The sequence below is a fragment of the Phasianus colchicus genome, chromosome 2, assembly GCF_987193195.1.
Source record: "Phasianus colchicus chromosome 2, bPhaCol1.hap1.1, whole genome shotgun sequence".
NCBI lineage: Eukaryota > Metazoa > Chordata > Aves > Galliformes > Phasianidae > Phasianus > Phasianus colchicus.
This window is the reverse complement of record NC_143437.1, coordinates 110835479-110861716: the sequence shown is the minus strand read 5'-3', so window position 1 is coordinate 110861716 and position 26238 is coordinate 110835479. Positions and strand designations below refer to the sequence as shown.

The window sequence follows — 26238 nt, the reverse complement described above, 5'->3', positions numbered from 1 at the left end:
GGAATGCAATCTGACTTTCATTTATGTCTTGAAGTCAGTGGCATCCCAGGACTGCTAGTTTGTTTCTATTCACTAAAGGAGGGTCCAGGCAGCTAGTTTAGACTAAATAGGTCCTGCACACTGGCACCCATACTTCCAGGACCTTCTCCTGTGCCATATTTTGTTAATAGCACTAATATGCAACAGGCTCCTTTTTGTAACTCCTCCTTTCTGCCTTTTCATAACACTTTTTGGAGGAAGCTTCTTAGCAGAGTGGCAGGACGCAGAACTAGAACACCGCCCTATGCCAGCGTCCTTTCAGGTAAGATGCAGTGAATTGCTAGCCTTGCACTCTTCCCATGAGGAATGCTAGATGATACTCCTTGCACTGCTCTATTAGTGTTAAACAAGCCCCAGAAGTGAGAATACAGACATCAGTGGTTTGAGACTAGTGCATGTGTGTTTGTATTTTCTATTTTTCATTTTGCAGCCTGAATGTATTCATTAATTGTTTTGATGCACCCGTCTCCTATTATAAATGCTGTGTTTGTTCTAAGAGTAGAATGACATTCACTCTGAAACAAGCCAGAGATTTGTTTTCTTGGGTGCCGTAAAGCAGACTAGGTATAAGTGCTGTAGTTAGGAGGTGATGGGCTAATCCATTAGTCAGTGGGAGGAAACACTGAAGTCAGTGGGTTGGATAATGAAATCTAAAGATAAATTTTGGTGTGCCAGATGGTCTAGCATAGTGACTCTACTAATGTGGAAAGAAGGAGAGCCACAGTAGCTTTGAAGAACAAAAGCTGCAGCAAGAGGCATGGCATGTGATTTCTCTGAGCTAAAAACTTGATTATGTGATGATACAGCTGAATGCAGGCCTGGGGGATTCATTCATGCCTGCTCTGTTTTTCTTTTTGGCATTTTGGTCCAGTTTTGGGCAGTGAGAGAATCCTTAAGTTAATGACTAAGATAATAACACTAATGTTAATTTACTGTATTTGCATGATTGATGGTTCAGCAGGAAGAATTCTTTCAGAAGAGGCTGATAAAATTTTTGTTCTGTAGGGCACACTGTCTTCACAGTTTCTTCTTTTCCTCAAATATTTAGGTTGATATTTAGAAATCCTATTTCTTTTTGGATCAAGATTGTAGGATCTTTCAGACTAACACTTGGAGATCAACTCTTCATTTTCTAGGATTCCTGTTTTCATCACTGTTGTGAGAACAAAATAAGTTTTGAGACTGGAAAACATATCTTAAAAAAAAAAAAAAAAACCTGAACTTTTCAAGAATGACTTCTGAGATGGAAACACTTTTTCTTTTTTTTTTCCCCCTGGTCCAACCTGAGCTGTTTTTACCAGAATCTTCTTTTAAAGAAGATCCACCAGAATTCCTGTTCCTTTCTGGTCTGCTAGGTACTGGTGCATGTTGGAAGCTGAGACTCTTCCCATCCTGGATCTGTCTGCAGGGCCTGAGAGCTTCCTCAAAAATGAATGGAAAGATGCTGGATGTAGTCTTCCTTTCTACTTTGCTCTGTGTTCCAGGTGAGCACTCATCTCTTACTTTTCTCACCAACCCATGCCTATGTTTTTCCAAGAAACAAACAGTTATCAGCCTTTGCCAAACTTGCCTGTATTAAACAGAACAAGAGTGGAGGAAATCAGTTCTGGTCACCTTACCTGGAAGCACCCTTTCTTTTAGAATCATAATGTGCTTGTAACTGGGATGCAGCCCATCAGCAGTCAGTGTCTCATGGCAGAAAGGAAAAGAGGAACTTATTTAGTAGTTTACTGTTTTTAGGATTTAGAAAGTGAATGGACTGGATCTTTGAGTGCAAAATATCATAGTTCTGATAGCAATGATAAATGATAAATTGAGAAATGCAGCATGTGATCTTTTTACCACCTAGAAGTAGCTCGAGAGTGTAAATTGTGGTAAAATGTTTCTGGACCATTCTCCTAGGATCCTTTGCTATTCCCACAGAGTCAAAGCTAAATTTTTGCCCTTAAATGCAGTGCATATTGCAGCACTTTGGAACAATACACTTGATCCAGCTACTTCCAACCTAATGCCTTCCAAAGGGCACACTGCCAGCTTAGAATTTAATGTGAAAGCATCAGTCTGGCAAGTGTCTTCCTCCTCCTGCAAAGGGTCTAGATTCTGCCTCTGTAATGATCCAAAGAAGACCCAAAGCCCTAAAAGCAAAGGCAGTGAGCAATTGTAAGCCCCAGTGGCCCCAGCTGTCAGACACAGCAGAGCTGAGATTGATGGGCTGGGTGGGGGAGCGGAGTTGAGGAGAGTTCAGGCATCACCCTGACACATGTGAGGGGAAAACAACCCTCAGTTGTATTTCATGGAAACCTGCTGTTCCTCCAAAGGGGAAAGGTCAGACTATCTTGCTGGGGGCCCTCAAACAAAAACCTGTTTATATGGGACCCACCCTTGTCGTTGTGAGTTGGAGGGTGAATGGACTTGCAGGCATTCAGCATCCTTCTAACGTTTGTATTGATGAACAGTGGAGCTTCAGATTGAGTTGATAGTAAAATCCTGGAAGCAAGCAGGCAGTTAAAGATCCCTTATAAATATTAACTGTAGTTGGCCTCCAGAAGTGTTGCATCAGTGATCTCAGGAAAACGCTGTTCAGAAATGCTTTGGTTTCTACATGCAAGGGATGGGCTGTGGCTCCTGCTAGCATGTGCTTGAAATTAAGGATGAAACAGTGCAATGCTATATGTATCCCTGCACCAGGGTACTGGTGGTACCTGGGGTGCAGAGAGCTTCCAAACATTGCTGCCAGCTCTGTGCCGCAAGTGCTTCTCACAACCTGACACAAGGTTTTACCAGCCTTGTTGGTTCAAGTGAAAGGGCAATGTAGATAGGCTGAATATTAGCGGGGGAAAAAAAAATATTATCAGAGTGGTGAGGCATTGGAACAGTCTGTCCAGGAAAGTGGGAAAATGGTGGAGTCACTGTCCCTGGAGGCTTTCAAGGAAAGGGTAGATGTGGAACTGAGGTAAATGGGTTAGTGGGCATAGTGGAGAATGGGTTGACGTTGGGAGTAGATGACCTTAGTGGTCTTTTCTAACCTTAATGATTCTATGTGGCATGTATCTGGGGAGCTGCAGTTAGGAGGACAGTCTTCTGGAGCGGTGATGTTGGAACTCCCAGTGCTGGAGATCTCTGCCAGAAAAACTTGCATTCTCTGCTCCCAAACATTATCTTTCTTAAATTCCACCAACATTTGGACAGCAAATGGTTTCAGGCCTTCTGAATTGTTATAAGACCTGCTGTCTATCAGTCTTTCAGAAGGATCTTGTGGATCCCTTGTGACATGATAGAAGACTTGTTCAAGTATTGTATGACATAAACACAATTATATATGTGACAGAAGTATAGATATTGGGGAATCAGGTATGGCTTGCACGTTCTATATCTGGTTTGTACTTCTATTGCAAATAAGGCTGTTTGAAATGAGGGGTTGAGCAGGGAAGCCCAGAGGAGCCCATGTTATTTGCCCTGCCCAAAGGTTGGGTACCTCTTCTGTTCATCATAGTAAGAATGAACAATTCACAACTTATATGCAAATCAGATATTTCATCGAAGGAGAGGAGACACGAAAGCAGCATCAGCCATTTGATCTTAATGTATCACTCTCAGCACCCTCCCAGCTGCTTTCCAACCTCTCCCCATGCCTCCTGCCCTCATGCAGGACAGAAGCTAAGCCAAGCACAGGCAATCTGTCATTTCTGCTCTGGTCCTGTGTGGCTTTTATCAATTTGCAAGTTACCTGTACAGAAAGCATTTGTGAATGTCCCAGTGAATTGACAGTCTCTGCAGGTTGCTTTGCAGCTTGATGGCTTCAAAGAACTGTTGGAGTGGAAAGCACAGTAAAATGCCAATTTATCAGGCTGTGATGCTGCCTGGTGTTCAGTAGGCATTTTCCTAAGAGGGAAGGAGACAAAGGCTGAGGAATGTTGCAGGTAGAGGCTGACGTGCAAGCAGAATGAGGGAAAGGGATTTTAAGAAGTATAAAACCCTGGTGGGAGGGGAGGGGTGAAATAATGCAAGGAGGTGGTTCAAGGACTAACTTGGAACTCTTCAGATAAACGGTGTTCTTGCAGGATTGTGGTTCATAATGGTGTTTAATATTACAGTGTTTGATAATAAGCTTTTTGTTGTTGCAGAGATCAGACTGCCCAAATCTTGGTCTGTGAAGATTTCTCTATTGTTTTCTCTCACTCCAAGGCAGCGTAGACACTACAGAATGGAAAGGTTTGGGCTGTATCTGCTAGCTGCTGCTCAGGCACCTGCTTTTCCCAGCTTGCCAGTCCTGATTCTGATTGGTAAACAGAGCAACAACTGGTAAACATGGCTTAAGATACTACCTACATGTGCCAAACAATTTTCTATTATTAAATATCAAAAGCAAAAGTTTATTTTCTAACAAGTTGAGGGTCTGGCCTGTGTGAGGAGGAAGAAACCGAATCAGAATTACACATGCATTAAATAAAAGATGTTACGTGGCTTTTAAATGTCATGGGAAACATCCCCTCATCTACCAGATGCATTTATTCAGCTCCTTTATGTGAGCCCTGCTATTTTTCTTCTCCTGTTTTGTATATTAAAAAAAAAAATTCTCTAGACATAAAAGAAACACCATAAAATGCCTTTATCCCCAGGTCTGACGTGTGATTACTTGTATGAAAACTCCTTTGTAGAGACCTCAGCTGGGGAACTGGAATTTGACTCCCTCCACCTTCTGTGTTGTTGTGGTTGCCTTCCTAGACAATAGATAAAGCTCCAGAAGTTGGTTCCTCTGAGGAGTCTTTTGAAATACCAAGACTTAAGTAGAATTTGATGAAGTAGGATCTTAGCTCTTGTTCAGATACCTTGTTTCTCACTTGATCTTTGGTAAGAAGAGCAGAGAGCAGTTTTCCAGCTACCTGCTGTCTTGCCACCACAGTTCATTCTCCAGTGCCTGACTGGTCATTCTACCCATAGAAGGATGGAGAAAAAATCCACCTCCACATGAGAAAGGGCTATTTGTGGGTATCTCAAGAACAGCCTGATTAAAAATAAATGGAGTGTCTGTTTAGAGGTGAGGCAAAACATCTGCTTGCTTGGGGTGACAAGTTCTTCAAAGAACAGTGAAAGAACAGCAGTATTTTTCCTGAAAGATCTCACTAACTTTCTGCATCTGTGGTACTTCCAAGGCTGTTGCTGAGTAGGATGTATTACAGGAAAATGACGTTAACTTTGCTGTTTTATTTGGTCTGAATGGTAGCAGGTCAGTAGCCTCAACCTAGGCAATTCACTTGTCCTTCTGGCCCCAAATGGCGTCAAGTGGAAGAGCTGGGAATGCATCAGCTTGGAGTGATGAGCACTGACAGTGCTGCTTGTGTGCTCTGCATTGACAGGTCTGATAACTGCCATCTTCATTCTCCGTGGGCTTTCTTCCTCTGTATCTGTAGACTTTCTTCCTCTGTATCTGTAGACTATCCTACCAGCTAGTAAACAGGGTGAAACTGTAGTAACCACACATAGCAGGGAGGTTAGAGTAATGAGATACTTGTGGGAAGAGAAGCACCTAATTGCCTAACCTAGCAGGTTTTTACTTAAACACAATCCTGCCTCATACTAGTTTATGCTATGGCAAACTTACAGTCCTCATGTTTTGCCTTGTCAATGCATAATGAGACACCATAACATTGCTTGTCTTGGCTGAGCAACTGAAATCAGCTGTGGTGAATTGTACTTTGTGCCTGCTTCTGATTGGTTTAAGGTGCCTATTTCAAGCAGCTGGGAAGAAAGGTGGGTGTTTACATTTCTATTAAATGGATAGCAGGGCTTTCTGCCCTGGGTAGTCCAGCTTAGTGCACAGGCACTTCTGGCATAGGGCCATGAAGACAGATTATTCACTTTATGCTGAAAGAGTGTTGGGTTTCTGGGTCTGACCTTTGGAGAGGATAAATGGGAGGATTAACTGCTAAGGAAGAAATTATCCACTCTCTATAATGAATATCTCCTTCTTATTCTCTAATGTTACTTGACCTGGAACCAAAACCTGTTTGTGTTGCCAATTTTGTGTAAATACCACCTTAAAACAAGGGCTTGAGTACCAGATCTTTAGGTGCTGTGGAAGTGTGGAATAAGAATACAGGGGTGAAGTTATTGAATCAAGCTCCAGTGTCCAAAATAAGGGAAAATGGGATGATTGAAGACTCAGTTTTGTCCCTGAGATAACTCTCTACCCTTTAGTGCCGCTCTGTCTTTTGACGTGAAGATTAAGAAAGATAGCAAGCATATTTAAATGAAGCCTAGTTTGTCCGTAAGTCAAATGGGTGCCCAATGCTTCTGCACATATCTTTTTAAAGGTTGCCATCCCATCAATTCTGCTGTGTTTTCAGCTGTCAGAGTTTAAAATACCATCTTGATCAGGTGTAGCTAAAGACTGTTGTTCCACACTAGCATTGTCAGAATACAAGGCTACTCAGAAAGGTAGTGGGGTCTCCTTCACTGGAGACACTCAGGACACCTCCCTGTGTAACCTGCAATAGGGAACCCACTTTAGCAGGGTGGTTGGACTTGAGGATTTCTAGAGGTCCCTTCTAGCCCCTACTGTTCTGTGGCTTCCTATTTACAAACCCGGACAGATGCATCCAGATGGTGATACCATCTGAAAGCTGTAGGAGAAGCCAACATTATTTTATTTTGCTTCTAGAACTAATCCTGAATCTCTCATTTCTCTCTCTGCCTGTTTTGAGATGTTTATAGTGCCAGTTGCCATTGTTAGAGAGATGAAGACTAAAAATATTTAATGATTTTCTGGAAACATTCAATCTGAGTATCTGGATGTTTTTTTAGGAACTATGATTTTAAGAACAGAACAGTAACTCAGCCAAAACACATTGGATTCCCTTTTGAATGCATTTCTTGTTAAAATTTCGCACATAAAAATCACTTTTGGAACCAAAGAAAGCCAAGGGAAAGTAAACTTATAAAACATGTGGATATAAAGTTAATATTTAACCTATTTAAAAGGTTCTAATAGGTTTAAGTGGGGCTTTTAAAGTGTACTTGTAAATTAGATTTCTCTGTATTTGTTGCAGACTCTTATTTGACCCTGTTGCTGAAGAGGCACCAGAGACGGGAGCCAACTATTTCTCACGAGGGCTATATTTTTGAGATAAAGGGAAATAATGGTTAACAACTTAAGAACAATTAAAGGATTTATAGGATACGTATTTGATAGCAAGCAGCAATAGACTTTAGACAATGCTATTTGAATGCCTGGAATTATCAAGGGGCTCGTCAGATGAGTGAGAAGTCCCTGGGGAAGTGCTAGGGGCTTTTCAGATTTTCTGTAGAGCACTAGCTGCAATAGAACAGCAGCAAGGATCTGTGAATAGAAAATTTAATTAAATTATTAAAAATAAAGCAAAAGTTTGCTATCTGTGAACTGATATTTCTCTCTGACTGAGTAACAGAGGCTGAGTTCCTAGAGAAAAATCCTTCTGTAATTACTTCAGGTACTGGAAAACATCCTTTTCTTAACAGGCGAGGCTCTCAGCTGCCACCAATACTATGGGCTCATTCTCAGAGTTGTGGGTTCTCCCCTTCCTTGAGAGGGAGATGTGGGCTTGTTTGTCTGAGGGCACTGGGCCACCCATTGAAGTAGCCTGGCTTAACCCTGTGCAGTGTGAGAGCCTGAGGTCTCTATGTTATCTGTAAGGCAAATTGAATCTAGAGACAAACACTGACAGTGCAGACTCAGAAGAATAAAGTGGGGAATGTGAAAGCTGAACATACTGTGCTCTTGCAGATTAGTGTAGTGCTGCCCTTTTAAAACAACGAGACCACTGTGTAAAAAGCTGTTTGCCTTAGTTTCATGATGCACTGGGTACAGTCTTCAAGGAAAACTTCAGTTCTCAGTTGCCTTCAGTTAAGCATTCTTAATGTCAATTAAAATAGTAAAGTAATACAATTAGTAATTTTAAAATAATATAATCAAACTAATTAGCACTGAATAGTAGGCAGCGAGAGTTCATAGTAGTCATATTTTCTGTTACTGCGGAGGACTTGCAGGTCCTGGGCCATCTCTTGCTCTCTTATAAGGAGCAGGAGATGCATCTATCATGATGTGCTCAGATCAGGAGCGTGCTTCTCAAGTGAGCTTTCACCATCTCAGCTCATATCATTTATAGGTGTCTTTGTAAGTCCTCTTAGCTGTAGGAAATGTCTGTTGTCTAAGAGAAGCATTCAAAACTTTGGGCTTTTTCTGTGATTGGAGTTGATACTAGATTTGTCAAAGTTAAAAGCAGAGCTGATGTGAACTTCAGTATGTGTACTATTTCTGCTGATGGTGGCCATCCAAACCTCAAAGTTCAGCTGTTATCGTCTCAGGTCCAGGAGAAGGACTCTAGAATTTTTTTTAATATTCTCAGCTATTCTGTCTTTCCCTTCAAACTTAGTTGCAAGTAATGGTATCTTCTATAACAATAACAATTAATCTTTAATAAGTAGAATTACAGTTAAGTCATTCTCATACATCCTCTAGGGGCACTCAGGCCACTTCTGCATTTTTCCACAGGTCTATAACCTACTTTTCAGTAACTAAGGTAGGGATTATCTCATAATAGCCTGTTTCCAGGAGATGGAACTCCAAGAAAAATGCTAATTACTATTGGGTTTATAGTTTAAATCATGTAGGCTAGCAGTGCTAATTCTGTGTCCCTGGCTGGGAAGATTTGTCAATGGCTCAATTATCTTTAGCAAATCTGGTTTTGTATTCCAGAAGTGTAGTGAAAGAAACTGAGAGGAGAAAAATGCACCTCATTTACCTCAGCCTGGGCCTGTATCCAGCTGTGTGTGGGTAATGCTCACTGGAAACAAGACGTGAGCATTTAACAAGGAAGGTAATTAAATATTACTGTAGCTTATGAAGAGATGCCATGGATTTTTGTTTTAGTGCTTTAAAGTACAAAATTCACTGAGTAAACTCGTGCACTTTTTGAAGTTATTGAGCAGCTTTAGTGAAAGCTCTGTTCTGTGAATACCTAAGACCTGTATTATGGTGGAGGTATGGCTAAACAGGTTTAATAGCACTGCTTGATTTTGAATTCTCAGTAATTAGGTTGCACACTTGGCTGTGAGGCTACAATTTAGTCTTTATTGATTAAGAAAATTTATACTGAAGCGACCTTGTGCATATGGGATCTGAATGGACCACTATCTTTTGGTTCTGACAGCTTTCAAAGATAAGATTCTGAAGGAGATGAAGCCCTTCACTGGATGAGGAGCTGCTATTCTAAACTTCTATCAGTAGTAGAGTCCTTGCTCTTTGCTGTTCACCTTTTCTGACTGCTTCTCCTCCATCCCTGCTTTACCTGAATGTGCTCTCCTGCAGTCTTTGAGAGAGTGGGTTTTTCTATATGGAAAATATATCCAGTATCCAGGATGTGGCTCTGGGCAGCCTGGTTTGGTGGTTGGTGACCCTGCACACAGCAGGGGGTTGGAACTAGATGAGCATTGTGGTCCTTTGCAACCCAGGCCATTGTGATTCTATGAAAATGCTCTCCTTCCCAAGGAAGAGCTGGCTGTGCATATGTGCACTATGATACTGGGTGAGATTTGAGAAGGAAAAATTCAGCCTATGTGCATGCGTGTACTGATATCTTCCTTCCACTATTGGTAGATATTGGTAGAGATATATATATATATATATATATATATATATATATATATATATATATATATATTTTAAAAAAGCAAAAGGAGTATGAGTGCTGCACTCTGAAGTTTCTCTGAATGGAAGTATACTGGTAACAAATGCTGTGGTTCAGGGCTAGACTTCTTTGCAAAGATTCATGAAAAATTTTGCTTCTTGAAACAGATGGTGACTTCACCTCTGCCTTAAGAACCTGCCAAATGGTTTGAAGCTATGTATCAAGTAGGTAGTCAAAAATGTCAGCTGTTGTTTTTCATCTCTGTCAGAAGGAAAACATCTTGCTTTAAAACATAACACCAAGAAACATTCATAGTTTTTGGTTTAAATAAAAATGTAAATAAGTTCTACTAATTGTTCTTTTTTCTGTGAGATCATAGAATCACAAGGTTGGAAATGACCTGTAAGATCTTTTAGTCCAACTGTCTTCTCATTGCCATTGCTACCACAAACTATTTTAGATAGCTTTGAAATATTTTTGCTTTTCTAGTTTTTAGAATTACAAATAGGATGAATTCTCAAAATAAAAACAACCTGAAAACTTTTGTTCAAAAAGTCTGCCTTTAATTTTAGAGAGAGTGATAAGAAGAGACATAGTGCACAGTTCTGTTTTTTCTTTTCATTCCGTATTAATCCAAGATAGGTGGGTGTGTTTGGTCACAGAATTAAGTCATTTAGGAGTTTTTTTACTCAACAATAAAATCAGTAGTGAAGATGATTATCTGAAGGTTAAAAAATAACTTGTTTTTGTAGGCGGAAATGTTCAGATATCCAGCTGGAGTTGTGAATATGTTTTTGAGATTAGACTGAATGTTATCCCAACAATAATCCATCTAGGGAATGAGATCAAGTTGACGTGCAGCTTCATGCTGTTGGAAACACATAGAACCTGTTTTCTGAAGATGAGTAAACTATAAATCAAGATACACTTTTGCTTTCAGATTAAAAAAAAAAAAAAAAAGACCTGCTTTTGTTAGTGCCAGTGTAATCGTTTCTTAATGTTACTTTGAGAAGCATGACCAGCAAGTTGAGGGAGGTGATTCTGCCTATCTGCTCTTGTGAGACCCCACCTGAAGTGCAGGTTGCCCAGTGAGGCTGTGGATCTCCCCTCCCTGGAAGCACTTGTAGCCAGGCTGGATGGGGCTTTGAGCAACCTGGGCTAGAGGGAGGTGGGTTGGAACTGGGTGATCTTAAAGGTCCTTCCCAACCCAAACCATTCTGTGATTCTCGGTACTGCAAAAGCAGCGTTGGAAAGTGGATTAATGACCTGATGATGATCAGTAGAATAATGCCAGCAGTGCCCACAACAGGCACTTCTGTGAAACGATGCAGACTCAGTGAATTGTTTCAGTGTCTCTCCTATCCTTCTGCCATTGCCTGCATTGTCCACTCTGAGTCAGATGGCAAGACTGAATTACATCCTGTGCTTACAAGGGTGAGAAATCCCTCCATTTGGTTTAGCCCGTACATCTGGATCATAGAATCCTCAGAGTTGGAAGGGACTAGATGGCCATCACAGTCCAGTCCCCTGCAGTGGACAGAGACATCCACAGCTAGGTCAGGTTGCCCAAGGCCTGATCCATCCTCACCTTGGAAGTCTCCAGGGATAGGGCATCAACCACATCACCTCTTCCAGTGTGTCACCACCCTCACTGTAGAAGATCTTTTCTTTGTATCTAACTTAAATCTACCCTGTTTGAGCTTGAAGCCATTTCCCCTTGCTCTGTCACCACAGAACCTGCCAGCCTGTCCCTTTCTTTCCTGTAGCTCCTCTTTAAATAGCAAAAGGCTGCTGTTAAGGTCACCTTGGAATCTTCTCTTCTTCAGACAGAACAGCTCTAGCGCTCTCAGTCTATCCTGGTAAATACGAGGATGAGAAATAATGAAGACGCTTCCCTTAGGAAAAAAATAATAATACTGGAGCACTTAACAAAAGCAAAACAAAACAACAACAAAAAAAAAAAAAAAACCAAAGCAGAGCAGGTTTTCAGCTGCTACTCAAAAACAGAGAAAGTCACTATGTAGTCACTATGTAGCAGGGAACAGAAAGGAAGACAGAGGTTTTCAGAGAAACAGGCTTACACCAAGTTCTTCATACCGTAGGACTGAAGTGCCTCTTGCATAGAAGACACTGAGCCAAAAAGTCATGCTTTTAGGAAATTAAGGATCTGGAGGGGGCGAGGATTTGAGTCTTTTAGGAGTTGCTTAGAGCAGCCTGAGCCCAGCCCTTGCTGTTGCCATTGGTCAGTTTGCATGGAGGGTGTGACTAACAAATAGCTTCCTTTGCAGCATGGCATGTGGTGAGATGAAACTAGAATTAGTGAAGCCCTGGACAGCAGTGGATCGGAGACCATAAAGAAAGCAGATCCTTTTCCTCTGTGGATATACCTGAGGTCTGGCTGGAATGCAAGAAGACTGCATTTCCACAGAGTGGATGGAGTTGTGAAATCTAATGTGACAGATGAGATGTTCCAAAAGAGAGAGGTTGTGTTAGCATGGAAGAATTTTAGCTTTTCATTTACAGGATTTCTCTTGCCCACTTTAGGAATAAAGGCTATAAAGTGGACAGGGAAGGAAAACATTGTACCACAAGTGAGGTGGTATTGGCTGCAGGACCTTGTGCCACTGAAGACTGAGCTGCATGAGGGTGCAGCAGCTTTGAATGCCAGCAGGAATAGCTGTGTAATCTAAACTTGCTTGCCTCCTGAATAACCCAGCCCCTGGGGACAGTTAGACTTCAGTGATTTTGGGGGAATCCTATTAGGAGGTTGTAGCGGGGAAAGAAGACTGGCTTTTGTGAATAGTTAAATGAAGTAGTTATTGAAAAGGAAGCCTCATTCATATTACAGGGTTTGGGCGTGAGATAGAGGAGCAATCCACAAAAATCTGCCTTTCAGTTTTTTCTATTGCTTGCATTTGAATGGGAAATTAGATATCCCCCAGACCCTGGGAGGCAGCCCATTGGGAAACAGCACTGAATTCCCTCAGGGATATGCAAGGAGGAAGTGATGTCTGTTTTGCATCCAAACATTTCTTGAAGTCTATTAAAAAACTCCAGTCGTGACAGAGGAGAAAAATAACAAAGACGAAATTCTCCTTCCTTTTAACCAGGAATCCACGCGGCTGGTCAGAGGAAATACTAATAGAGTTCTCTGGTCTTTCCTTCAGTTACAAATCAATGTAATCCGCATTTCAAACCAGCTACTTAGTCATTTGTGGTTAAATGGTGGTGGTAATGGTAAATTAGGTAAATATTAAACAGCTTGCTGGTGAGGCATTCAGGTTGGACCATCCTGGTTTCTGCGTATGAGTTAGAAACAGTGGTATTAATCTGATGGCCAGCACAGCAGAGGGATGGGACCATTCAGATAGGCCTACAGGCTTGAGCAGTGGGCCCAGGTGAGCCTTGTGAGGGTCAACAAATCCAAGTGCATGTCCAGGGGATGGAAGGGTTGAGTGCAGTCCTGCCAAAAAGACAGTGCTGGTGGATGGCAAGCTGGCAAGTATGGATCCGTCCTGTGTAGGGCAGCCCTGGAACTTCCATAGCAGGTTATTGATCTGCTCTGACTGCTAACTTCATAGCTGCTCCAGAACCTTGTTTTGGGAGTTGGGAGATGCTCTCATACAGAAGAAAATCATAATGAAAAAAAGTTCGGAGCTGTGGAACTAATGCATTTTTCTTTGTATCCAGACTCTCAGAAACAGCTTTGTTCTTTTAAATGTTTTCTGGGGTCTCAGCCTGTAGTCAGGCTGGCCTGCCATATAAAATATTTCTGTACTTTACTTTGTGCCCTGCCATGCTGTGTTTGCTTTTGAGCCCATGTGGAAAACTATAGTGAAACAAGAGAATAGCAGAACAGCTGCATCTGAATGGTACCCATGTTAAATTGCACCCATGTTCTATAACTGTTAGGGCAGCACATCTTTCAGCCTGCTTGTGAAGGGTTCTTGTTCTGCTGCTATCTGAACTGGGTTGCTTTAAGCACTCATGTAAACAATGCTGAAAGCTGATATTTTTTTATTTTTTTTATTTTTTTTTAGGCAGAAGCATCAGGCAGGCAAGTTTGGGCTAAATATTACTGTTTTATTGAGACCACACAGCCAATCTCACCTGTTCTCTGCTAGACAAAACACAGAGCCTGGAGGTGGGGATAGAATGCTGGAGGAGGCCAGTATGGGGAGAAACTGCTGAATTCAATCAGGGAAATTTTACCTGTGTGGTGTGATGAGCAAAACAGCTGTGCAGGGTTTCTTTTTTTTCCATGTGGAATGAATAATCACAGCATGTTACCTGTCTGGCATTTTTCCTATTTCATTCCCTAGTTTTCAATGTATTTCTAGTTAATACAAGACTGAAGCACCCTCATACTACGTCTAACCAGGAGAGCAAATGCATGTTCCCTGTTGGGCTGTGCCTAGAATGGTTTCTGGGTTTCTCTGATAAAATCCTCCTGTCTTTTTCCCTCCTTTCTTTTTCTTGATCCAGCTCCACAGTCTCTCCAGAGAGTTCTGAACTCCTCACTGTAGAAGGCAGAGAGAGAACACGGGCCACCAGAAGTACCCTGGCATATGGGCATTTCTGAAGATGATCAGTCAGATGCTGGTAGTTATGGTTAAATTTGCAAGGAAGAAGGTGATGCAGCGTAGTTATATCTAGCTGAGGAAAATTTAGCCAGTATTGTAATAAACCTAAGAGCAAGTTTTGGCATTTAGCTCCTATTTTTTTAATAAAATCTTGTGTAGCACCAATTTTGTGGAGGTTGCGTGGTGGCAGTTGGTATTACTCTTATGGAAATAAAATGCTGGTATCGGGTATGGCCACTCTTGTGTCAGCAAAGGTATTAGATACGTATGTATTAACCCCTGTTTGGGTAGTAAAGCAGCAGAGTTTGCTTAACATGGCAGCAATGGTAATTCAGTGCTTCAGATCAATGCAAGTCTGCACAGCCCAAGGCCCAAATCTGCAGAGGCCCAGGAAAGAAGAATACATGCTTTGCTTTTTAAATTCAGGTTAGTATTTCCACGTATCTTGACTGAATTTAAGATCAGATGCATAAAATAGTTTCCTGAATTGAGACCTAAATGACCTAGAAGCACTAGGTCCTAACTGAGATAGTGTCCGGTGCTAGGAAAAATACTGAGTCTTGAGTGCAGCACTTCGTCAGTGTTTGTGTATCCTGTTAGCCTATCTACTGCTACTCATAAGGCTCTGGAATTGAATAGCTCCGTTAAGTTTTAGATCTTCCAGCTGCTTTGCTGTGATTTTGTTGTGCCAGAGTGACATGGGTACTGAGGTGCTCTAGAGGCTGCTCTTGGAAAGAGCTGAATTACAAATCTTTTGTTTCTTTCTTTGTCAGGAGCTTGTGGTTTATGAGGTTAGAAACCTTTCTGGGTTAAGCTTTGACTTTGTGCAAGAGTGCAATGAATTTCTTTGAGGTTAATTTCAACTAAAAGACCACTTATCAGTGTACACAGAGCAGAAGAGAAAGAAAATTTGGGTTTTAAAAGAAGATCTTGCAAGTGAAAAAGTCACAAACAGTGGGTAGGTGTAGCAGCATAAAAAAATCAGCTGAAGTTCACTGAAATGAGACCTCTCTTGAACTTAAGACTGTTTGAAATAGGAATTTATTTTTTCCTTACCTGGAAGACCTTCCCTAAGAAAGCAATGCCTGGCACAACCTTCCGACAATGTATGTGTGGGCACTAAGAGACTGAATTCCTTTGAGCATTTCCTCTATCTCATGTATTCAGCAAAATCTGCCTCTAAAGCACTAGTCTTGTTCTTTAACCTCCAGTCAGTAAAAGTAACTGCAGTGGGTTCAAAAGTGATGAGTGCTGGTATTAAGGCGTTGGCACTCCCAAGCTAGTGGCAAAAAAAAGGACTACAAGAGCACCTCTTGTAGTGTAGGGTACTGAGGAGAGACTTGTGGGAACAAAAGCTGGGACATACAAGGAGAAGACAGGATGAGGAGGAAAGCAACAGAGAAAGTGGCTTCCAGGCCCCACAAAACTGATCCGTGACTTGGTTGGAACTCCAGAAGCCCGGTCTGGAGTCATCATCTTTCACTTAACATGAAAGTAATCTGTGTGATAATGAAGGGAGTGCACTGCATCTCAAGAGAAGCTGGGATGGTCTGTTTTGCAGTCCTATGGTCTCTTTGATGATCACGTTCCAGTGATCCTATGCACACCTGTATACACAAGTGTTGCAGACCTATCTTCATTTCTCTCTTGGCCTCAAAGTGCTTATACCGTGGGACTGACCCAGGTCTATTTCCTGCCCTTGGGATTTGTGCAAAGCTGGCTGCATGAGAACACTCCCAGAAAGATTTTTATTTTTATTTTATTTTTTAATTATTTTTATTTTTTTCCCTCTAGCCACATTACATTCTTTCAGGTAGTTGCTGCAGGAGGTCTGACTTCTTACGTCTGTCTCTTTAGCATGCTCTGAAGTTCAGTAGTGAAAGATATGAGTAAAAGCAAGCCAAATAGTTAGATATCCCAACCTTAATTCCCTAGGCCAAAGTTAGCTTTTAAGTAACTGAAACTAGCTTAATCCTAATCCCATGCAAATTCTCCTGCCTAAGAGCCTTTGTGAAAATCCCTTCTTGGTGAGAGCTTCCAAAAAGACCATTGATGCTGCTAAGGAGGCTGTTCCTAAAACCTGCAAATATGGTATCTCCAGTGTTATATATTACAAGGACAGTGAATATCTGCAGCCACAAACCCCTTAGTATGTAGGTAGTATTACTGATATACAGAACTCCAGTGTTGCAGGCAAAAGTCTTTCCTCCTTTGTTATCTATTTAAGCATCATTTATTACCTCATGCAAGTTGTCCAGCTCTGGGGAGAAACAAAAGCACTGCCTTTCTTCTTTGCTTGCTGATAGTGGTGGATCTGAAGATATGAATTGGGATCCCCTGTCTTTGCTGCCTAGTTTTAGCAGTAGCTCTAAATCTCTTTGCATTGTCTGTGCAAGGAATGAGAACCTGACAACCCAATTTAGCTCCTTGTTCTCTTCACCTTTGATAACCTACTGAGTTGGTCTATCAGGACTGTGAGACATGAAGTCCATGAATCACGCATAGGTAGGAGTTAAAAATGTGGAAATCTTAGCCACAAATCGTCCCTTGTCTTCATAGGTAGGGGAGACAGAGAGAAAATTCTATCTTCGTGTCCTTTGCCTTACTTGAGAAATCAGTCTGTTAATTGCCAGTGAAATGTAAGGCTTTTACATTTGCAAACAGGCCAGTTTCCCTTATCTTCTCCTATTCCTCCTTTACCTCTTAGTTCTTTTTTTCTGTTTGTTGTTCCAGATCTCATCCTGGGAAAAGCTTAGGTAGGTTGTAGTGAGAGGTGCAGATGCTGCCTACTCCTCTGCTATTGTATCATCTTTCTGCTGCTGGGATCAGGTAGAGTGCTCCTAGTCCAGGGCAAAGGAATAGTTATTTGTCATCACAACTTGGTAAGGTGAGCATTTTCCTTTGAATAGATATGCTAATTAAAGGCAACACATGTGCCAATTACGTTGTTCCCATCAGTAATCAAGAACACCAGTGAACTTTTCTAGAGTCAGTAATAAAACTGAAATGTTTGGGGGAATTTTATGGTATAATGATAAATGAAATATCCCTCGTTATATCTGTGGATTTAAGGAATGATCTCTTTATCCTGTTTCTTTTTCTTGTTGCTGTCATAAACCTTTGGCTTATTTATATTGGGTGACTGATTACTTTTCTGAAAATAGATGAAGGACAAAAAAGTAGGAGATAAATGAACTGTGAGTATGTGTTTTGACAGTGTTTTTGATATTCTTTTCTTTTTTTCTCTCTCTTTTTTTTTTTAAATCCCAAAGTAGATTAATCTCCTTTCCACTGAGCACTTCTAATGAGGTGTCAAGAGTCTGGTACCATCTTTATGAGGTTCATCCATGGAATTGCCTATGCCTCATGATGGAGTTGCTTCTCCTCATCTGTGAGCTCATCTCTCCCTGTGTCTAGGACACCAGTTCAGAGAAGTGGGGACATGGCAACTTGTCCCTTACTAGATCTTGGATTAATGGCAGCAGCTTAGAATGAAGAGTCACGGTGCTGGTTTTAGAAGGGCTATGCAAGTGCCTAAAAAGCACCTCTCCTTGAATGAGAGTGAGTGTTAAATGCCAGAGTAGAACCTCTTTGGTACCAGTGGGTCCTTCTGCTTTTTGGAGGCTGGCTGTAGGACACCTATCTCCAGCAGCTTTTGGGAAGGCTGTGCCTTTCAGTCTTCTTTCTTTGGTTGAGAACTAGGTGAGGGATTGATATGACCATAAGAACCTGATGATAGCCATGTGTCTTATCTGCCATGCGTCTCAGCAATGCTGAGACTGCTGAGACCCACTCGTTCCCATCTGCACCTAACACCTGTGAAAAACATCTTGGTACAGAGGCTATGTCAAAGATAAGCAAGTTGTAACTCCGTTGCACTTTTAGCAAGTCTAGGACCTTGACAGTAGGAAATAGATGTAAAAACCTAGCTATTTTACCTGGGGTTGAACAGATTTTTGAAAGACTCTTCAGATTATTATTGATTTTGGAAGTCCCTGGATCAATGAGCTGTATAATGAGTAGGCAGTCAGTCTCTTTCAGCTATTGCTCACAGATAGATCTGCTGAGTTAAATATTCCAGAATATTTTTGCTTTTATTTTTATTTTTTTTAGGGAACAAGGAATGCTAGTAGGAATTATTTCAGTCACATGAGATCTAGGAGTCACTAAGTTCTGAAGTTGCTCTTTGGAATTGTTAGTCTTTGGCACTCAGTCCTTGCTGCCATACCCTTTCCAGCACTGAGGAAGGTTCCTTTCCCACATTGATCCTCTATTTTTCTTTGAAGAATAATTCCGCTTGATCCCTCTGCCTTTACAAACAATATGTAACAGAATATTAGTGCTGCTTCCTGCTGCTTAGCCAAGATATAACTGTCCTGTTGTTTCCAGATGCAGGGAAAGTAATGTCTATACTGAAATAGTATCCAAGAAATTTCTCTCCTTTGTAAGGTGCTGGTTGTGGAAACTCAAGCTTTCTGCCCTTGTTTTATCCTCTGGGAGGGCCAGTTCTGCTTCACAGAGCCGGAGGCATTCAGCCAATTCCCCAGTGCAGTTTTTATCCCCTCGCCTTTCTCCTGGGTTACTCCCCTCCTACCTCTAGGGTGAGAAACAGCAAAGGAAAGATGGAGTGACAGCTTCCTAGACATCTGTCTGACTGTTTTATCTTTTTACATCACATTCTGGTTAACAGGACTTTTTTTATTATTAGAAAATACCTTGCATACTAATCTCTGTACGTTAGCTGATCATGACATAAATGCTTGTCCATTAATCCAATGCCTTCCTGTGTGTCTTTCATCTCCTTGCTCTCTAGCATTCTCTTCTTTCACTTCTCCCTCCTCTCTCTTTTACCCTACTTAATACAATCCATCTCGGGATCATAGCTCCAGGCTGTAGAAACAGGGCAGATACTGTAAGCAGACTGCTAGACTTAGTTAATAAACATGCCATCCAATGCTGAAGGCAGTGTTCTCTGCAACAGCCAACCTTCATGTGATTCTGACAGACACATTCCCTTCCACTGTTTATTTGTCTGCTAGGAGGAGTAGCCTGCTGATTTTTCTACTCTAAGAACCTGTTACTTAATGGCTTATTTCCGGATAATTCAAACACAATTTTTAGCTGTTATCTCTGACAGATTGGCTGGCTGGAGAGAAAAACACAGTGTAAGGTAGGGATGAATGTCCTCTGCTCTATTCTGAGTCTGCTTGTCTCTGAGATTGCTAATGTGAGATACTCATTCTTGGCTGCCTTTATAGTTCCTGCAGAAATATAATGCAAGAGCACTGTTGTGGTATTATCTCTAGATCTGTGTCCATGACAGGGACAGCAGCCCACTGGCCCAAAAAGGGGGGAAAGGGGATGAAAGGGAAAAAAAGCATTGGAAGCAAAGTGAGGAGGAAAACAAACTTAATTTACTAATTATAATAGCAAAAATACAAGTTAATTGGAGTTGAAGCTAATAAATCAAATAAGTAAGAGTTTTCTGAAAGCCGAAGTTCTTAATCTGATCTGCCAGGGTACAGAGAGAAAGTGTGGTGACTTTCAGTCACTTTTATTTTTTCTCTCTCTGGAAGATGGAAATGAAAAAGTGAAGTCTGCTGGGAACTGCGGTTCTTTTGTCTCTTCTGAGACTGAGCTGGAGCATTCACTCTTTAACAGCCAGTGCACTGCATTATATGATATGGGATACCGATATTAAACCACAAAACCATGACAAGCATATACCTGCTTGAACTGAAGGGCCAACCAGTGTTAGGATTTCTCAGTAGGATGTAGAAACAAGGCAAGCAGAATTGGTATTTCTTCACTGATATCTGGGAAATATCAAATCAGGTCTAGTGAGTGGCTGAAGCTCAATAACACCTCTGAGAAGTCCATTCCATTCTGATCATTTTTAGAGCTCAGGGACAGTTAAAATCAAGATTTGTGTGCGAGTTCACTGTTATTTGCTCATGGATTTTTCTCATATTCATTGATCTTGTGCTTTTTTTTTTTTTTAAAACTTTGTGTACATATTTGAGTTCTGCATCAGGGCAGTGCCAGTAAGTGCCACTGCTCACCTTCAAAGTAGTTACCTTTTTGATTTTCCCCCCCCCAGACTGCTATTTTTTATGGAAAGTAACAATGCTTTCAATTTTTTTTACCTCCATTTCAGTTTCTGCTTGGTCTGTTGCACCTCTCAGTTGTTTTTCTTCCAGATAGAAGAGGGTTATTGCAACTTAACACCATTCTCTGAACTGTTTCTCATTCCACCTCATGATTCTGATTTGAAGTGGAGAGGAAGATGGGAAAAGGACAGTCATTATTCGCTAGCTTCTCTTTACTACTTTCTCTAGGAGAACAAGTTGCTCACATGCAGAATCCCTTTCATCAAACAGTGTGCAAGGATTGACCTCAAAATGAGTTTGTTGCCAACACAGCATGTCCTCACAAGGAAGCTGTCCTTTATTTAGGCACTGTGTTGGGGGAAAAAAGGGGTCAAGACGGCTTGGATTTGCCAGTACATTTTCTGTAGTCCCACTGGTATGGTCTGTGCCTCTGGACATGGAAAGCAACTCTCTGGAGGGTGACATTTTTAGTGGAAACAATGGAAACTGATTTCATCATCTTTTGACCAGCCAGGTGATTCTCATCTCTTTGCTGAGAGATTGCTTGTGATCATTTGGGAAGGCATTTATTGAGGCTTGGAGAACAAAATTCAGAAAGGCTAATAAGCAGTCTACGGGGAACATTGGTAGATTGGTAGAGTAATTCCAGGCATGAAGTCATTATGTACAATTCATAACAAAATTTTCAAATATTACCAAATTCTCTTCCTGTAGCACATTCAATTTTTGCAGTAGATCAAATTAATAAATTCAGGTGAGAAAACCAAACAAATCGTGAAAGGTGATCTCATTATAGCACTTACTCAGCAGATGCAAAGTGCCAAGTACCATTTCCATTGTCTGAAGCGGCAGTTTTATTGAATGCTAATGTTGTTTATAAAGGTCGCTGATGCTTCTTGTTCAGGAGATGTTCTTGGGAAAGACTCTTCTTACTTCCCTGAACTCTGCTGCAGTACTGTCTGAGTCTAAGGAGCGTAGAATTGCTCAGGTTGGAAAAGACCTTAAAGATCATGGAATCCAACCACAAGCCAACCATCCTACACTAAGTCTAATAATGCTCTGCTAAATCATGGCCCTGAGCACCACATCCAAACAGTTTTTACGCACATCCAGGGATGATGACTGGGATCAGGAAAGCCAAGGTGCAGGCGGAACTGAACTTGGCGAGGGACGTGAAAAACAATAGGAAGACTTTCTACAGGTACGTTGGCCAGAAGTGACAGGTCAAAGCAAGTGTACCTCCTTTGGTAAATGTAAAAGGAGAACTGGCTTCAATGGATGAAGAGAAGGCTGAGTAACTGAATGAGTTCTTTGCCTCGGTCTTCGCTGGCGGCCAGGATTCCAGTACTTCTCACATCCCTGAGCCCTGCATCCCTAAACCTCTGGGTGGGGACCAGGGTGGTAAATCCCCCCCCACTGTGAGGGCAGAGCAAGTCTGAGACTGCCTCATGAGACTGAATGTGTACAAGTCTGTGGGGCCGGATGGCGTGCATCCCAGGGTTCTGAAGGAGGTGGTTGCTGAGTTGCTCTCCATCATATTTGAAAAGTCGTGGCTGTCAGGTGAGGTCCCGGATGACTGGAGGAAGGGTCACATCACTCCCATTTACAAGAAAGGGAGCAAGGAGGACCCTGGGAACTACAGGCCAGTGAGTCTCACCTCTGTGCCTGGGAAGATCATGGAACAGATCCTCCTGGATGACATGTTTGATCACTTGAGGAATGGGCATGTGATCTGAGACAGCCAGTATGGCTTCACCAGGGGAAGGTCATGCTTGACCAATCTGGTGGCCTTCTATGATGGAGTGACGACATCTGTGGACAAGGGTAAGGCGACCGATGTCATTTACCTGGACTTGAGCAAGGCCTTTGACATGGTCCCCCACCACATCCTTATCTCCAAATTGGAGGGATGTGGATTTGATGGGTGGACCACTCAATGGACAAGAAATGGCTTGGAAGGCCACAGACAGAGGGTGGTCATCAATGGCTCTATGTCCAGGTGGAGGCCGGTAATGAGTGGCGTCCCCCAGGGGTCTGTCTTGGGACCGGTGCTCTTTAACATCTTTAACATCTTTATCAATGACATCGATGACGGAATCGAGTGCACCCTCAGCAAGTTTGCTGACAACACCAAGCTGAGTGGTGCAGTTGACACGGCTGAAGGAAGGGATACCATCCAGAGGGACCTCAAGAGGCTAGAAAAATGGGCCTGGGTGAACCTGATGAGGTTCAACACGGCAAAGTGCAGAGTTTTGCACTTGGGCCAGAGGAATCCCAGACATCCCTACAGACTGGAAGGAGAGGTCCTTGAGAGCAGCCCTGTGGAGAAGGACCTGGGGGTCTTGATAGATGAAAAACTGAACATGAGCCAGCAGTGTGCCCTTGTGGCTCGGAAGGCAAATGGTATCCTGGGTTCCATCAAAAGAGGGGTGGCCAGCAGGGACGGGGAGGTGATTGTCCCTCTCTACTCTGCTCTTGTGAGGCCCCATCTGGAGTACTGGACTACTCCAGTGTCCAGGTCTGGAGCCCATGGTACAAGAAAGGGAACTGTTGGAGAGGGTCCAGAGGAGGGCCACAAAGATGATCAGGGGGCTGCAGCACCTCCACTACAAAGATGGGCTGAGGGAGCTGGGCTTGTTCAGCCTGGAGAAAAGGCTGCAGGGTGACCTCATTGCAGCCTTCAGTACCTAAAGGAAGCCTAAAAACAGGAGGAGAATGAACTCTGAAAGGGTAGATAACAGCACAGTGAGGGGAAATGGTTTGAAATTGAGGGAGGGGAGATTTAGGTTGGATGTTAGGGGGAAATTCTTTACAGAGACAGTGATGAGGTGCTGGAACAGCTGCCCAGAGAGGCTGTGGATGCCCTGTCCCTGGAGGTGTTCAAGGCCGGATTGGATGGGGCCCTGGACAGCCTGGTCTAGTATGAAATATGGAGGTTGGTGGCCCTGTATGTGGCAGGGGGTTGGAGATTTGTGATCCTTGAGGTCCCTTCCAACCCTGGCCATTCTGTGATGACTCAACCATCTCCCTGGGCAGCCCGTTCCAGTGCTTAACAGCCCTTTCTGTAAAGAAGCATTTCCTGATTTCCAACCTAAACCTCCCCTGGCCCAACTTGACGCCATTTCCCCTCATCCTGCCACTAGTCTTACTATTGAAGACTGAGGCAAAGTAGGCATTAAGTACCTCAGCCTTATCCTGATTCTTGGTCACTGTATTCCCCTGTATCCAACAAGGGATGGAGATTCTCCCTAACCTTTGTCTCCTTCCTTCTCAGCTCATCTTCCATGACTTGGGGGTGGTCTGTTCCTGCACCTTTAAAATAACTTCCTTAAAGCATTCCCAGCCTTCCTGGGCTCACATACCTTTCAGAATTGCCTCACAGAGCCCCTTTTCAACCATGGTACAAAAGAGAACAAAGTCTGCCCTCTGGAAGTGCCAGTGGCAGTTCAGCTGACTCCACTTTGTGCTTCAACAAGGATCAAAAAGCTGTCATTTCACGATCACTCTACCCCAGACGGCCTATAACCTTTACATCCCCCACAAGACCTTCTCTGTTAACAAACTATAGGTCCAGGATTCATCACCAAGTGTAAATGTCTGTGTGGACAGAGCGGGATGATGCTGAAATGCATCAAGTGGTGTCATGAGAAATGTGTGTTTATTTTTCATTTTGTTTGTATGGTTTTTTTTCTTTCAGAATGTTTTAATGGAGGTAAGATCTTGTCAATGCATGCTTAGAAGTGGTTGGATATCATGGAATAGCTGGCTCCTTAGAGTTGGATCACTTATCGCAGGATTCTCAGGGCCATGTCTAATTGGATTTTGAATATATGCAAGCATGGGGACTCCATGGCCTCTCTGGAAAACCTGTTCCAATTTTTGACCACCCTTAAACTTATATATTTAAACAGAATTTTTGGTATTTCAGTTTGTGTCCATTGCCTCTTGTCCGTTTGCTGGATACCACTGAGAAAATTGGCTCCACTTTCTTTATTTTTCTCACTTTTCCTTTGCTATGAGGATACGTTACTGGGTTGTGCTTAACTTGGTGTTCACCAGCATCTCTGTGTCTGTTTCTGCATAGCTGCTTTGCAGTCTCTTGACCCTCAACCTCAGCTGATAGATAGAGAGATTCCCATGAGCCAGATGTGGCATCTCCCCTTAATTGAAATTCATGACATTCCTGATTACTCATTTCTTGAGGCTGTTGAGATCCCTCTGAATTGTGGACCTCACCAAATAATCTGCTCTATCAAGGGCTCATTCCAGTTCTGTGTCATGTGCAAAATATATGGATTACATACATAAGTTCAGAAGTGTTCTTAGTGCAACAGAAAAGCTTAATATTAAATTGAGCTCTAGAATGCCTGAGTAAATTCCATGTCCTGTCCCAAATGAGGATAATGTAGGAGGGCATATCGATCAGTCTGCATTTTCAGAAGATTAATATATGTATATATACATAGAGACAAGTTGAAAATTATGTTCTTTAGATTATCACCTTTTCTGAGGAGAGGCAGGTGGGATGTGCTCTCAAGATTTTAGGGATTGAGGAATGCCCCCAGGTTGTTTAATCCCTGCCTTTAGCTGTAAATAGTGACACTGCCCATATATGTGCACACTTCTCACCAACTTTAGCAGCAGCTGATGCTGAAACTGTTTTGGCCTGTGCTGGGTTTGGAATGTAATACAATGAGCAAGAGGAAAAGGTGTGTTGTGGATGTTGTTACTGTTACAGCTGTGAGGCAACAAGCCCTTCAAAGTGCTACTTTGCAAAACAAATCCCCTCTCTAGCCTGTTAGTCAAAGCAGCTGCTCTGTGTCAGAGCAGCACAAATAGCTTTTAGCTAAAAAGCTTTTCTATCTGCTGTTGCTTTGGGGCCGTTCTGCTCTGCCTGATTGCTGTCCCTATACAAGGGGTTAGTGCAGTATGCAGCTTAATAAATTCCACCGTCGAATTTCTATTGTCTCTTTGTTCTTAGTTGCTAGGGAAGCCAAATATTATTTCTGTCTTTGAAAGAAACTGCAAATATGGGGAATGGCCTTAGTGAGAGGTGGGGAAGAAAAGAGACCCTGTGGAAAAATGTCCTTTGTGTTTTCACTTATTGCTTTTTTAGGGAAGATTGTGATGGTGTTGTGGAACAGGGCTGTTCTGTCTTTTCCCTTAGTCAGATGTCTTTATTAATGTTATTAAGTTATATTCCAGGCTAAGAGGTTCCCTCCCATGTATCTTTTCATCCCCTTTGGTATGTCCCAAAGCGCTGAGTGCTTCTGATTAAAAACCAGTACGCATTTCTATGTCTCTATCAACAGTCTTTCCCTGTTACTTCACTTTCACGAGTCCTTATCTTTCTCTTGCCTACCTGCTGGGATGCTGAAATGGGTCATCTCCATCTGACTTTCAGAAACTGAGGTGCAAGAATGATCCCAAATGAAGTATGCTGGGAGCACTTCTCTGGCCCTGAGTCTGATGGCCAGAGCTGACCTTTCTTTAGTGGCACAATGGAGGTGTTATTATACTCTATGCCTCTAGTATATATAGTAGAGATATGCAGTTAGGTATGCTAGTAAGATAAAGGGCAGGATAGAGCAAGGGGATGTGCTAACCACTGCCACACAATTGTCCTGCTTAAGTTTTTGCACAGTCACTGTTTAGACCTGTGCTAACTAGCATTTCCCAGTCATTGTCAGGGCATGGCTCAAGGGAACTTCTAAGCTATTTGAATAGACAAGTTCACCTTGTTTTGGGAGAATGAGAGGAATGCAGTGGTCATTCTAACTTATTAGTCAATTTAGTGGTACATGGTCTCTCTCCCTCAGGGCTATGCATTGTCAAATTGTC

General features: G+C 42.3%; 1 protein-coding gene across 1 annotated transcript in view; it reads left to right on the top strand.

Annotated features, from left to right (window-relative positions):
• Nucleotides 1-26238, top strand: part of LOC116236308 (protein eva-1 homolog C-like) — a 79540-nt gene that overhangs the window by 10037 nt on the left and 43265 nt on the right. Inside the window, exon 2 of the mRNA XM_090136671.1 lies at nucleotides 1395-1523. Coding sequence (XP_089992797.1) covers nucleotides 1469-1523 — 55 coding nt within the window. The 5' untranslated portion in view covers nucleotides 1395-1468. The remainder of the gene's footprint in view (nucleotides 1-1394; nucleotides 1524-26238) is intronic.